Source organism: Mustelus asterias, chromosome 17 (assembly GCF_964213995.1).
Source record: "Mustelus asterias chromosome 17, sMusAst1.hap1.1, whole genome shotgun sequence".
Taxonomy (NCBI): Eukaryota; Metazoa; Chordata; class Chondrichthyes; order Carcharhiniformes; family Triakidae; genus Mustelus; species Mustelus asterias.
This window is the reverse complement of record NC_135817.1, coordinates 59096754-59112125: the sequence shown is the minus strand read 5'-3', so window position 1 is coordinate 59112125 and position 15372 is coordinate 59096754. Positions and strand designations below refer to the sequence as shown.

At 44.2% G+C, this 15372-nt stretch overlaps 1 protein-coding gene across 2 annotated transcripts in view; it reads left to right on the top strand.

The window, feature by feature from the left end:
- Positions 1-15372, top strand: part of cryzl1 (crystallin, zeta (quinone reductase)-like 1) — a 54746-nt gene that overhangs the window by 32992 nt on the left and 6382 nt on the right. For both annotated transcript variants that reach the window (XM_078232775.1, XM_078232774.1), the window contains 3 exons: positions 3826-3924; positions 8894-9012; positions 12939-13044. In XM_078232775.1, the coding sequence (XP_078088901.1) occupies positions 3826-3924; positions 8894-9012; positions 12939-13044 (324 nt within the window). The remainder of the gene's footprint in view (positions 1-3825; positions 3925-8893; positions 9013-12938; positions 13045-15372) is intronic.

Genomic DNA, 15372 nt, shown 5'->3' with positions numbered 1-15372 from the left:
CCATTAAAGTGGGGGAGGGGCAGAGTGAAAAAGATTAACTCCCAGTGAGTTTACTCCCTGAAGATGTGCACTCATTCATTGTTCCCTTTTGTACTGAGAGCAGTACAAAAATAGGATTGTGTGTCATTTGGTGATTCGGTCATTCGGACTAACTAAGTGAGTTAGTCTGACGGCCACGTTTCAACTGTTGGGAGAACAAGAGGATTATTGGGGACATGAGCTGAGACGGTCTGAATACTGTTCCGGTAGCAATTGGAAGCAGGAGTTCACAAAGGGCAGGACACAACAGCTGGATTCTCCAGCCCCATGAGACAGCCCACAGGAATCCCGATGCCCTGCTGAATGAGACGTCGGCAAAAAAAATCAGTATTCCCGATAAGCATCGAGGCACTCGGGTTCCCACCCATAGTGGGCAGCACCCTGATAATTATGCAAACCCACTAATTGTAACACAATAATCAGGTTTGACAACTTTAGCACCACCCCAGCCAGGCGAGCTTTGGTGTTGCTAATCACAAGCATAGATGTGGCATGCTGGACCCCAAGGAGACCCCGCAGGATGAGGAAGACCTCACCCTTATTCAAGGCACACGCCTTGGCAGTGCCAACAATGCACTGCCCCTGGTACTGACACCCTAGCCTGGTGCTTTGGGCTATGAGGGATCACCGAATGACAATGAACTGTATTGTGGAAGTGCATATTTATGGATCCTGGTAATAGCTAGATCAAGTTTGAACCGCTTTACATTCAGCCCCCTTCTCTCTCAGAAGAAGTGGTCTACAAAATAGCGAATTCAACTACTTATTCCTTTTGAAGAAAGCAAGCTTTTAATCAGCTTAGAATCTTTGTAAACATTGCGGTTAGATTCAGTGGAAGGGCGTGAGATGCATTTATGCGTGAAGGGAAATGTAAATCTACACAGCTGACTGGAACCTGAGTCGAAATCCATTAAGCTGTTGATGGTGGCCCCTTTCAAAGCACTACACGTTGAAATTGACAGGGATCAAAGGTTTCCAATGGAATTGAGAGGGTTTTGAAGGTTTCAGCTTGCTAGGAAGCACCAGAGACTTCAAATCTATGCTGCGTAAATATATTGGAGTTGAGTGCACAGCTGTGCAGAATGGAACCCACCCCTCGGGTGAAATTGACATCTCCTCTGTCAGAGGACTTCAAAGGAATCTGCTCACAGTTGCAGCTTCTGACAGAGAAATGGAAATTTGTGCTGCAGAATGGAGTTCTGCAGTTATATTGAAGGCTGTCAAGTGACCAGGAGGCATGGGGATTATAGTGACCTGGCTATTTAAAAATTTTCACAGCAGATAGGCAGGAATGCAGATGTTGATCACAGGGTTGTCTGAAATCATTTCGCCAGGGATGATCTTCAGGTCTTCCAGGCCCAGAAGGGGCAGTCCAGCCACAAGACTCCCATCCCAAGGGAGAGTGGTGAGGTCAACCCCTAGAACCCTTGAACGACCCTTCCTCTGCAGCCTGGCAGAGGGAGAGGGTCAAATAGCCGCTGGACCCACCACCTTAACCCCCTTTGGGATCATAGGCACCAGGCCAAGGAGTCAGTGCCGAGTGGCAGTGCACTGTTGGTACTTCCAAAGTATGTGGCCTGAATGGGGGTCTGAGGGGCAAGGGGGCCTGAGTGGGGGGTCTGAGGGAGAGGGGAAAGGGGGGCCTTTGGGTCTCTGATACAAACACCTTGGGAACCAAGGGGCAATCTAGCATGGCCAATCCACCAAACTTGTTCATCTTTGGACTGTGGGAGTAAACCAGAGCACTTGGTTTCCTGAGACAACTTGCCTGGGTGAATGCAGCTTGAACAGCACTACAGACGTTTGGCACCATCCAGGACAAAAGCATCCCACTTCATTCGCTTCCCATGCATAAAAGTTCACTCCCTCCACTACCGGCGCACAATGGCAGCAGTGTGTCTGAGGGGGAAGGGAGGGTCTGAGTGGGGAGGGGGGGTCTGAGTGGGGAGCGGGGTCTGAGGAGGAAGGAGGGGCCTGACTGGGGTTTGGGGTGGGGGTGGAATCGGGTTGGCTAACCCTCATTCCTGTGTGGTGTAGAGGGGTGATTACCTGTTGTTTGTGGGTGGGAGAGAGGATGTCCCTCTTTGGTGCAGACTTGGTGAAGCTCCCATGGTTAGTGGGTGAGCACCATTTTAAAATCTTTGCAGGGAGGGGTTGGCCTGTCTCTGAAAGCGGAGATTAGGGCACCCCCTGATCTCAGAACAGCGGGGCTGCCTGGTGGGTTTCGCCAGATGAGTTCATGAGCATTTTTCAGGTGGTGAATTCCACCTGACAGGCGCTGACAACATGAGCAGGAAACATTCCTGTTTTTGATTTGATTTATTATTGTCACGTGTATTGGGATACAGTGAAAAGTATTGTTTCTTGTGTGCTACACAAACAAAGCATACCGTCCTTAGAGTACATAGGGGAAAAGGAAAGGAGCAGGTACAGAACATAGTGTTGAGAACGAGAGTAAAAGATGGAATTAGAGTGTCCTCGCTCCGGCATCATCTTTTCCCACCAGCGTGGGCGCTTGGCCTGAAAACGGGAGAATTCCGCCAACATTTCTACAAGTCTTTTTGCTGAAGGTTTTCACATATTTAAGACTACCAACCTCTAATTGTTTAAACAGTGCAGCATTCGATTTGCAATGACAGATTTTAAATCTGTAAATGTTATGAATCTACATTTCAAGGTGGCAGCAGTGTAACACAGTATAAACATTTGAGTTAGTCAACCAGGTCTTTGGCTTGACCACTGACACTTTAGTCCATAACCAAATCAATAATAGTACATTTATTTGCCTTCAGTTCGTTTCTCACTATTATCTGGGAATGTAATTTCAATGACTACAATACCTAATTACTATGTAGCATGATAAATTCATATTTAATAAATGGTTGTGCTATTTTTTAAGATGTATTTAAACTTATTGAACTTATTCTAATCAATGAATCATTAACATTAGTTAGCCAAGCCACGTTATTATTAATCTGGCTAAATTATGTGTAGTATTTTATCCTATTAAAATAATAAGCTACCCTGATATGGTAAAATTTATAGTGTAATTTTATTGATATCACTTGTCAGTGCCTGCGTCTTCTGTTTGCCACTAATTGTAAAAAGCTTCAGAGACCGATAAGATTTAACAGTCCTCTTAAATTTTACATTTATTATCTGTTTTTACGTTGACTGAAAAAAGTTGGTTTATTAAATGGATAATGTTGTCTTTTAATTTCAGAAAATTAATTTGGATGCATAGCAGAAATGCCTAGCTCCAAAGTAGAGCATTGTTATTTTCTTGTTGATTGGAAACATCAATCAGAATGGGAAACGAAAGCAAAATATTGCGGGTGCTAGACATCTGAAGTAAAAACAAAGTGGTCGCAGTACTCAGCAGGTCTGGCAGCATCTGTGGAGAGAGAAACAGTGTTGGTGTTTCAGGCTGTGACCTTTTGGCAGACCTGCTGAGTATATCCATGGCTTTCTGTTGTCATGATGTGGAGATGCCGGCGTTGGACTGGGGTGAACACAGAAAGAAGTCTCAACACCAGGTTAAAGTCCAACAGGTTTATTTGGTAGCAAATACCATAAGCTTTCGGAGCACTGCTCCTTCGTCAGGAGGAGCTGTGCTCCGAAAGCTTATGGTATTTGCTACCAAATAAACCTGTTGAACTTTAACCTGGTGTTGTGAGACTTCTTTCTGTTGTCAAACAGAGTGATATTTTTTCCTGTTTCTTTCAATTATTGAGAATGATTGATTGTAATAGACAGCAAACTGACTTGATTTCTGTTCTCTCACAGCCAGGGTGATCAACTTGTCTGATAAGAAGGTTGACCTTGTGGACAGTTGTTTAGAAGAAACAGGTGGTCTAGGGGTGAACATTGTGGTGGATTGTGGAGGTTTGTACTGTATCTTAAACATCAATCATAATTCTTTTTGAAGTTTCTCAATTCAACCCATGTTTAAATCTTCCATGAACGTTTCACAATATTATGAAATTCTAATATATAATTTCCCTTTAGTTTGCTCCTTTTTCTATCTTGAAACTGTTGCCCAATGACTGCGTTGCACTTCCATTGAAGCCAGCTGCCGTTTGCTACCTCAGCCAAGTGGCTGTTATTCACGTGCAAACTGTTGCAAGAAACGTTGACGGGTTTTCTGAATAAAAATGGATTCGAACCTGATCTAGCCATTACCAGCATCCACAAATGTGCATTTCCACCATAGAGTTCATTGTCTTTCAGCTGGGAACAAACATTTTTTTTTCTCATCCATACCTGACTGCAGGGCATTGCAATGAATTAATAGTCATCCTAACCTTAAGGGCTGGTATCAGCAAATTGGGCACAGACTAAAAATCAAACTGGAAGTTTCATTGTTGGTATGGCTCACAGACCGAGACCTTAACTTTGAATCTTTGGGACAACTAAAAGATTGTTTTTAAAATAACTTGCTAATTCAAAGGGTTGGTCCATATGTTACTAATTCTGCTTTGGTTTTATAGCTGTGTGTAAATGGAGTAATTGTGATTTTAATCCTTGCCGTCAGACTGCCCAGACTTTAATCACAGGGCTTGCGGTTAAGCACTTTTTCAATTTAAAGAAAGACAGTACCGTTTTATCGTTCCAAAAATCTGTGAAAATAGATGGTTTTCACTTAAAGCGAGAGGGTATGAAATTGCTTTCAAACTAGTTTTGTTTTACACAGTTTGCTTTATTTTCCCCCTCCCGCCTGAATTCCAGAAATGACGATTCCAAGAACCTTCAAATTCTGCTCCATCCCATCATTAAAAATTCAGTTTAGAAGTTTTCTTATTTCTGCTTGACAGTTAGAATTTCCATTTAACTCCGTCTAACCAACTCAAATTCTTGCAAGCGTCAGAGGGAAAGCAGAGACTGCCAACCATCGGTTATGACTGGATTACAACCCACTCAACTGATGACCAGTTGCTGCCTTTATGCTAACAGTCTGATTTCATGTTGCCAAGTTTTTTATTGTTCCATATTGGAAAACACATCACATTACTGAACAAGCTATTGCTCAATATGCAAGTCGCCAGGTGAACACACAGAAGGAAAAACATAATTACTAATTTGGCAAAAAAAGACATGAAATGTTTCTTTGTTTTGTTATTAATGGATGGGAAACATGGCATGTTTCTTTCGAGAATTCTGTAACACAGCTCCACAATGAACAGAAAACTGAGAAAACTTATTGAAATGTAGTTTAAATTTCCTTCTAAAGAAAGTCCTCTTTTTTGATCATGGGTAACATTTGTTTGAACAAAATACATGAGCAATGAGTGGGGAACATTACATGGGTGTGTCAAGATTCTATATCAGAATGTACAGGAATCCGCCTTACAACTCGACCCGGTATTACCACCACAGACCAAGCTGGCCAGGTCCTAAAGGACATAGCTGCTAGACTGGGACTGCGGCAGTGGTGAGGGGGAAAAACACACTTAACCTTATCCTCACCAACCTGCCTGCCACAGATGCATCTGTCCATGACAATAGCAGTCCTTATGGAGACAAAATCCCATCTTCACATTGCTGATACTCTCCATTCTATTCTGTGGCTCCACCATGGTGCTAAATGGGATTGACTTCAAATAGATCTAGCAGATCAAGACTGGGCATCCATGAGGCACTGTGGGACATCAGCAGTAGCAGAATTGTTCTCGACCACAATCTGTAACCTCGTGGCCCGTCATATCCCCCATTCTATCATTACCATCAAGCCAGGGGATCAATGCTAGTTCAATTAAGTTGCAGGAGGGCATGCCAGGAGCAACACCAGGTATATCTAAAAATGTGTCAACCTGGTGAAGCTACTTGTGTGCCAAGCAGCCAGTAATAGACAGAGCTATGCGATTCCATAACTAACAGATCAGATCTAAGATCTGCTGTCCTGCCACATCAAGCCATGAATGGTGGTGAACAATTGAACAACTCATTGGAGGAGTAAGCTCCACAAATATCCCCAACCTCAGTGATGGAGGAGCCCAGCACATCAGTAAGATGTGCACAAAAGATAAGGCTGAAGCATTTGCAACAATCATCAGCCAGAAGTGCCAAGTTGATGATCCATCTCTGCCTTCTCTGGAGGTCCCCAGCATCACAGATGTCAGTTTTAAGCCAATTCGATTCACTACACATGATATCAAGAAATGGTTGAAGGCACTGGATACTGCAAAGGCTATGGGCCCTAACAATATTCCGGCAATAGTCCTGTAGATTTGTGCTCCGAACTTGCCGTGCCCCTAGCTAAGCTGTTCCAATACACTGGCACCTACCTGGCAATGTGAAAAATTGCCCAGGTATGTCCTGTACACGAGAAACAGGACAAATCCAACCCAGCCAATTACTTCCCCATCAGCCTACTTTGATCATCAGTAATGTGATGGAAGGGTCATCGGTGCTATCAAGCAGCACTTACTTAGCAATAAACTGCTTTTGGACGCTCTGCATGGAATCTGCCAGAGTCACTCTGCTCCTGATCTCATTACAGCCTTGGTTAAAACATGGACAGAAAAGTTGAATGCCAGAGGTGATGTGAGAGTGACTGCCCTTGACATTAAGGCAGCATTTGACCAAGGAGATCTAGCAAACTGGAGTCAGTGGGAAGGTCAATCATCTCAGCTGCAGGAGTTCCTCAGGGTAGTGTCCAAGGCCCTACCATCTTCAGCTGCTTCATCAATGACCTCCCATCCATCATACGGTCAGAAGTGGCGATGTGCCATCATCAGCATACAATATTCAGAACCATTTGTTGACACCTCAGATACTGAAGCAGTTCATGATAATGACCACATCCAACAAGAGAAGATCTAATCATCACCCCTTGACATTCAATGGCGTTAACTAGCACTGAATCCCCCACCATCAATATCCTGGGAGTTACTATTGAGCAGAAACTGATCGAAACTAACCATATGAATACAGTAGCTACCAGAGCAGGTCAAAGGCTAGGAATCATGCTGCGAGTAACTTGCCTCCTGATCTCCACACAGCCTGTCTAAGGCTACAAGACACAGGTCAGGAGTGTGATGGAATATCCTCCACTTGCCTGGATGAGTGCAGCTCCAACAATACTCGAAGCTCAACACCACCCAGGGCAAAGCAGCCGGCTTGATTGCTATCCCTTCCACAAACATTCAATCCCTCTACCACCGAACAGGAGCAGCAGGATGTACCATCTGCAAGATGCACTGCAGGAACTCACAAGGTTCCTTGAGCAGCAACTTCCAAACCCTTGAACACTACCATCTAGAAGGACAAATGCTGCAGATACCTGGGAACACTACCACCTGGAGTTTTACCTCCAAATCAGTCACCATCCTGACTTAGAAATATGTCGCCATTCCTTTGCTGTCGCTGGGTCAGAATCCGAGAATTTCCTCCCTAACAGCACTGTGGTGTATCTACACCTCAGGGTTCGCGGCAATTCAAGAAGGCAGCTCACCATCACCTTCTGAAGGGCAACTAGGGATGGGCAGTAAATGCTGGCCTAGCCAGACACCCACATCCAGTAAAATGAATTGTGAAAGATGAAATTTTGAGTTGTATGTCATCTTGCAACAGGCTGGCTCATAGAACAAATAGTGACCCTGGGAGATGGTTAGCTACCCACTCTGTTCACCAGGCACAGTCATCTGGAGTGCAGAAGCTTTTTTAAAAAAATAACTAACTCAAAGCTGCAAATATTGTATTCTTTTGACTCTGATACAGACATTTCCTTAAAAGAAACAACAGCTTCAGGGGCGATTCGCCCAAAAGTGCTGAATTGGCGAGAAAACTGTGTAAATCATGACGGTTCTTTAGTTCATCTTCAGACCCGAATCTCCCAAACTCTGGGCAATGCAGAGGTCACATTCGTGAATCTCGTTAAAAGCTCGGTGTGGGGGGGTGGGGCCTATTCATGCCACTGTCTGACAGTTCCAGAACTCTGCGCATGCACAGTGGCCCCAATCTGTCAGTCTGCAGTTTGCTGGACACCTGGGACCCCCGCATAGCTGTCCCTCCAGCCCGCCCTGATCGCTGGCCTCCAGCCTCAATCAATCCCAATGCAGAATGGCAACGGGACACCTCTCGCCCCTTAGGCCTTGACCCTGCTCACACTATGCCCACCTCCTTGGCACTGTCCATGGGGCAGTGCCGAGGTGCCCCCAGGCATGGGCACTTTGCCCCTTGGACAGTGCCAGAGTGCACAGGCTGGCACTGCCAGGGTGCCCATGCCCAGGTGCACCACCCTGCTGCCTTATCCCCTGGGGGGGCCCCCATTGCCCCCCCTTCACTCCAGTGGGGTCTCTCACTAGTTCCCCGCAAGTGGAGAGCTACTCTAAATCCCGCCAGAGTTAAATACTCCTGGCGGGGTGGGAGATGCTATCGGGCCCAGAGAATTCCATGCAGGCCCAATAATGAGATTTAAAGTATGTTTTAAAAAAAGATTTCAATACTTTTCTTCCCGCCAGTTTCCAGCACGGTCCCAACTGCACCTGTTCTCCGACTCTGGAGACGCGCGTACTTCAGGAACACATGCGTGAATCCCGCGAAATGGCCGACACCCAATTCTTCAATCCCGACACACCAAAAAACGTGCACGTCGGAATGGGAGAATCGCCCCCTTATTGTGGGTGTTGTAATTATTGAAGTCTGATGGTTGCAAACCCAGGGATTAAAATTCCTCATCCATAATTTTAGCATGAAATCTGATTTTTCTCATGCCAACGTATTTGCTAATTTGGAGGATTCAAGCGTTTAAAAAGTGAATCAATCCTTGTTTTCTTAGTCTCATCTATCTGCGGTTGTGAGTTAAGCTTTGACAGTTTAAACAGTGTGCACTTTGATTTTTTTTGTGTTACAGTGCAGCTCTACAGCAAGGAAGATGAGCCAGCTATCAAACGCCATCTCCCACATAAACATGACATCCTCAGTCTTCTGGCAGTTGCGGGTCACTGGGTAACAACAGAGGAAAATCTGCAGGTAGTCTTAAGAAACTTGCTCCATACAGGTCATTTGTAACTTGTCAATGCAGCACTGTTCACCAGTGTACAGGTCATTAAACTTCATATGAAATCCAGTTGTTCCTATAACTCCCAAAAGTTTCTTTCTCTTTGATTTTCAGATGTGTAGACAGAGAATGGAAACCCAGCCATTAAGTTACAAAACCATTTATAACAATTATATCACAAGTTGGAATAAAAAAGTTTGGGATGATGTGATTTTATATCTTTTATCTTTTTATTTCCAAATATACTTCAATGAAACATGCAACCTTCAATCCTGATGTATGAGTTCTATTTCTGTGTCTGATTTTGTGACTTGCAAGTACAGGGGCAAGGCCTTGCATGCAGGTGTGTCTCAAAGCAGGAATGCCTTCTTAGATTAATGTTAATATCCTAACATGTTTTAACAGGTTTTTGTAATGAATATACAAGGCTCATTGGAAATATTTTCCATGATCTAATCTCCCATACAGTATCATTTTGTATGCATCGTGGTTGTCTGTTGTATATTAAATTTGGTACCCGAGGTTACATTTCAGCAAAAGCTTTCATAGTAACCTTGCCTCTGAGAACTAAACCATTGGCCACGCTGTATTAGCTGTACATGCTGGCCATGCTTATGAGCGGCACAGTGTCTAGCACTGCTGCCTCACAGCATCAGGGACCTGGGTTTGATTCCGGCCTTGGGTCACTGTCTGTATGGAGTTTGCGCATTCTCCCCATGTCTGCATAAGTTTCCTTCGGATACTCCGGTTTCCTCCCACACTCCAAAGATCAGTAGGCTACGAGGATTGGCCATGGTAAATGCACAGGGATGGGGGGTGGGTTTGGGATAGATGCTCTTTCGGAGAATCGGTGCAGATTCAATGGGCTGTGTGGCCTCCTTCTGTACTGTAGGGATTCTATTAGGAGTGTTGACTTCTAAGGGCATTACACCTGCCCTGTCATATTCTGACAGTCCGTGGCATCCAATACAGCTGGATGGTTTTTTATAATGGTCTAATCTTTAAATAGCATAATTTCATGTCCTTAATAATCTCTACTCCAAATAATTGCTGTCTTTACATTTTTTATTCTTCCTGTTTGACTTTTAAATTTTGAGCTCACCAACATAAATCAGTAGAAAGCTTTGCACAAGTGCATTGGAATATAATTGTAGACAGTGCGGAGGGAAGTGGCAGGTTGCAGAGGGACATAGATAAGCTGCAGAGCTGGGCTGAGAGGTGGCAAATGGAGTTTAATGCGGAAAAGTGTGAGGTGATTCACTTTGGAAGGAGTAACAGGAATACAGAGTACTGGGCTAATGGTAAGATACTTGGTAGTGTGGATGAACAGAGGGATCTGGGTGTCCATGTGCATAGATCCCTGAAAGTTGGCACCCAGGTTGATAGGATTGTTAAGAATGCGTACGGTGTGTTAGCTTTTATTGGTAGAGGGATTGAGTTTCGGAGCCAGGAGGTCATGCTGCAACTGTACAAAACTCTGGTGCGGCCGCATTTGGAGTATTGCGTACAGTTCTGGTCGCCGTATTATAGGAAAGATGTGGAAGTGTTGGAAAGGGTGCAGAGGAGATTTACCAGGATGTTGCCTGGTATGGTGGGAAAATCGTATGAGGAAAGGCTGAGGGGCTTGAGGTTGTTTTCGTTAGAGAGAAGAAGGTAAAGAGGTGACTTAATAGAGGCATACAAGATAATCAGAGGATTAGATAGGGTGGATAGTGCGAGCCTTTTTCCTCGGATGGTGGTGGCTAGCACGAGGGGACATAGCTTTAAATTGAGGGGTGAGAGATATAGGACAGATGTTAGAGGTAGGTTCGTTACTCAGAGAGTAGTAAGGGCATGGAATGCCCTGCCTGCAGTAGTGGTGGACTCGTCAACGTTGAGAGCGTTCAAGTGGTTATTGGATAAACATATGGATGATATTGGAATAGTGTAAATTAGAGGGGCTTTAGATTGGTACCACTGGTCGGCGCAACATCGAGGGCCGAAGGGCCTGTACTGTGCTGTAATGTTCTATGTTCTATACCCAAACATCTCTTTCCTACCAAGTCCACAAACAGAATGTATTGTCTAATAAGAGAGAAGAACAGCACTGTCTCTATCACACTGTAAGAAGTTTAACAAAACCAGGTTAAAGTCCAACAGGTTTATTTGGTAGCAAAAGCCACACAAGCTTTCGGAGCTCCAAGCCCCTTGGAGCTCCGAAAGCTTGTGTGGCTTTTGCTACCAAATAAACCTGTTGGACTTTAACCTGGTGTTGTTAAACTTCTTACTGTGTTTACCCCAGTCCAACGCCGGCATCTCCACATGTCTATCACACTGAGCATAATTGCATGTCCCCATTCTCCTCCCCTTCCTCTATCCCCTCTGCTTTTTCCTATTTCCATCCCTGAGCACTCTGATTCTGTAGATCTACACTTTTTGTCTTGGCTTGCCATTTGGAACACCACCGGAGATCAACTAGTTTCTAATAAAATAGTTTTAAAACCACTACGCTGCTAACTGGTACAGTATGTGGCTCAAATTGGTTCCTTATTTCCAAGTTACTTTTTGTCCCCCCTGTGCTTGGGGCTGAAGATATTGTTTGAAAAATATAACCTATTAAATAAGATGCTACATGAACTAAATGTAACTGATATGTTTTTCACCAAACACGTTTTCTTTACTTATTACTGGTGTATTTAAAATTCCCCCTCAAAATCCAGATATCCTGCTTGCAATTTAGGGTCTAGTTCCAGTAATCCTTTTCATCATGCTTCCTCTCCACTTCCACATGCTAATTATGTTCTCAATATTTGGGCATCCCCCTCTTCTGACAAGGTTTCTTTGTACATTACATTTTTAAGTTCATGCACACCAGATGCAGATGTTCAACTTTTAAGTTGCATTTGCTGTGCTCTGTTTTCAGTTAGCCTTGCAGTAGCATTGTGGTTATGTTACAGGATAAATAACCTGGAGGCCTGAACCACTAGTCCAGGAATGTGGCCGTACGTTTTGAGGATTGGACCATTTAAAAAGAAAACTAAAAATTTTGAAATTTTTTTTGATTTGATTTATTATTGTCACATGTAACATACAGTGAAAAGTATTGTTTCTTGTGCGCTATACACACAAAACATACCGTTCATAGAGAAGGAAATGAGCGTGCAGAATGTAGTGTTACAGTAATAGCTAAGGTGTAGAGAAAGATCAACTTAATGGAAGGTAAATCCATTCAAAAGTCTGACAGCAACAGGGAAGAAGCTGTTCTTGAGTCGGTTGGTACGTGACTTCAGACTTCTGTATCTTTTTCCCGAAGGAAGAAGGTGGAAGAGAGAGTGTTCGGGGTGTGTGGGGTCCTTAGTTATGATGCTGCTTTGCCAAGGCAGTGGAAGTGTAGACAAAGTCAATGGATGGGTGGCTGGTTTGCGTGATTGTAAAGCCCCAACTGGGTTACTAATATCCTTCACAGAATGTGTTTGCGTTCCACTCCCAGGCCAATGTGTATCTCTTAGCTGCCCTCTAAAGTGGGTAATTTCTACTTCCAGTCAATTTCTGGCAACTAGAAAGAACTTGCAAAGGCCTTCCATAACCACAGGATGCCCTAATGACAGATGCACGCACACACACTAACGAGTGACTGTATAGTGATAAGTAGAGGAAAGTATGACAATTTTCCTCCTTTAGAAAAGGTGCCAAAGCCAAATATAACATTTCTACGACCATTAAATCAGGTAAATTGGCACACACCAGGAAATCAAACTTATGACCATCCAGGTTTTAAACAGCTAAACTATTTGGGTGCAAGCAGAAATTTTACTCGAGATTTAAAGCATACAGAAAGTTGCCATATTTGGTAGAATTTTTTGGTTGTTAAATTATAATGTGGTATCCCTTTTAAGCCAATTAATTTCTACTTTCACAGCTTGATCCGCCAGATAGTCAATTTCTGTTTCACAAGGGAGCAACCATTTCATTCCTGAATGAGGAAGTGTGGCAACTATCAAGTATGCAACAAGGGAAGTACCTGCGTATCCTTTCTTGTTACTCTTTGGAGGACTTCATTGAGGCAGTTAAGTAAACACTGCACAATGACCCTTAGGAATTGAATAATGAGGTCTATAGCTTTATAGAATCATGGAATCCCTACAGTGCAGAAGGAGGCCATTCGGCTCATCAAGCCTGCACCGACAACAATCTCTCCCAGTCTCTATCCCAGTAACCCCGCATATTTACCCTGCTAATCCCCCTAACCTACACATCTTGGGACACTAACGGGCAATTTAGCATAGCTAATGAACGTATCCCGCACATCTTTGGCCTGTGGGAGGAAACCGGAGCACCCCAAGGAAACCTACACAGATAGGGGGAGAACGTGCAAACTCCACAGAGTCACCCGAGGCCGGAATTGAACCTGGCACTGTGAGGTAGCAGTGCTAACCACTGTGTCACCATGCTGCCCCCAAATGGTATATATTTTTTTAATGTTATATTTATTAAGATTTTCCAGACAAAAACACACAATATAAACTTCAGAGTGCATGAATGTTTTGAGATAGAACAAAGTAAAGTCAATGGTCACAGAAAAGAACTAACTTGTGTACAACATCCCCTCCAAATACATGCACAGTGGTTAGCACTGCTGCCTCACAGCGTCAGGGACCCGGGTTCAATTCCCAGCTTGGGTCACTGTCTGTGTGGAGTTTGCACGTTCTCCCTGTGTCTGCGTGGTTTCCTCCGGGTGCTCCGGTTTCCTCCCACAGTCCACAGATCTGCTGGTTAGGTGCATTGGCCATGCTAAATTGTCCTCAGTGTACCTGAACAGGCGACGAGGGGATTTTCACAGTAACTTCATTGCAGTGTAAATATAAGCCTACTTGTGACACTAATAAATAAACTTTTAAACAAAAAAACTGCTGGTCTTCTGAGGACATAAACAGAGAAATAAAATGGGGGTTTGAGCAAATGAAATAGCTCACACCACAACCCTCCCACACTCTTGAGAGTTTAGAGTTCCGCGCTGGCACTCAGCGGCATGTTCCCCTTCCCTGACACTGTCCTTCGGGGTCCACTCACTCGGCACTGCCCCGGCACATTGGGAATGCCCAGCTGGAACTGCCGGGGCACCCAACTGCACTGTCAGGCTATCCAGTGGCCACTGCTAGTGTGCCTAGTGGCCATTGCTGTGGTGCCAGGTGGGCACTGCCAGTGTGCTAGTTGGGCCCTGCCAGGTGGCACTGCCAGTGTGTCCAGTTGGTACTGCAGGGGTGCCTGGTGGGCATTGACCAACCATACCCCCAAGTCCCTGGAGCTTCAATGGCCTCCAAACCCCTCCCCCTCCCCCAGGATGTGACTATTGCCCCAGCCCTCCGCTTGTAGAGACTACTAATGATTTTCGCCATTATCGTGCAGCACCTGAAAGCTGGAGAATTCAGTGCACAGAGAGATTTGAATGGGCTATGCATAATTAACTGCTGTTTTCAATGTTATAATCGGACTTGCTCCTTTTCTGGGCGATCCGGTCGCTGCTCTAAGGAAAGGGCTGGGAGACTCAAACTGTTTGGCATTGGGTATACTTGCACGCTATTCTCTGGGACTAGCGCGATCCATTAATGACTCGGTGAGGTCGGAAAATCACCTTCAAGATTTTTTAATGAGAAAAGAAAGCAACAGACAATCTACTGTGGTGAGGGGGTGAGTTGTAATTTCTCTACATATGCTATGAATTATAGCCAAATCTTGTAAAGTTTAGTGGTAGAATCACCCAGCGCCTACTTTATTTTTTTCCAATTTAATGAAATATAACACATCTTTAATCCAGTGAAAGTGGGATGGAGGAGCACATGACTTCCATCCAAGTAAAATGACATGTCTTGCCAGAAGAGTCACAAAAGCCACGAAATTGCTTTTATATTTGGCTAATGGAAAGGTTGTCGGTAGCACACCAAAAGGTGCCGTCAGTGGAATTGTGGCAACTGATGTTTGCAATATTTCAGAAATAGTTATAAAAATAGCTGTCCAGTAACTCTGTAAGGATGGGCAAGACCAAAACATCTGCATCAGGGTAGCAGGGGTCTAAAGACACCTGTCACAAGTGGGATCGATACCTTGATGGGTTCGATACCTTGATAAATCTTAGATTGTCTGACTTTAGTCAGATGGATACGATGGAAGGCTTTATATCGTGTCACACCATGTTTAGCGTAGATGGATGAAGAATGAATGCGATATAATACTGCACCCCATGTCTCATCTGTGAATTCCTCACCTAAGTCTTGCTCCCATAATAGTTGATAATGAAAGAGCTATGAAGTGAAATAATTTTAGCACACAAAATAGATATAACTCCTTTAATAGTT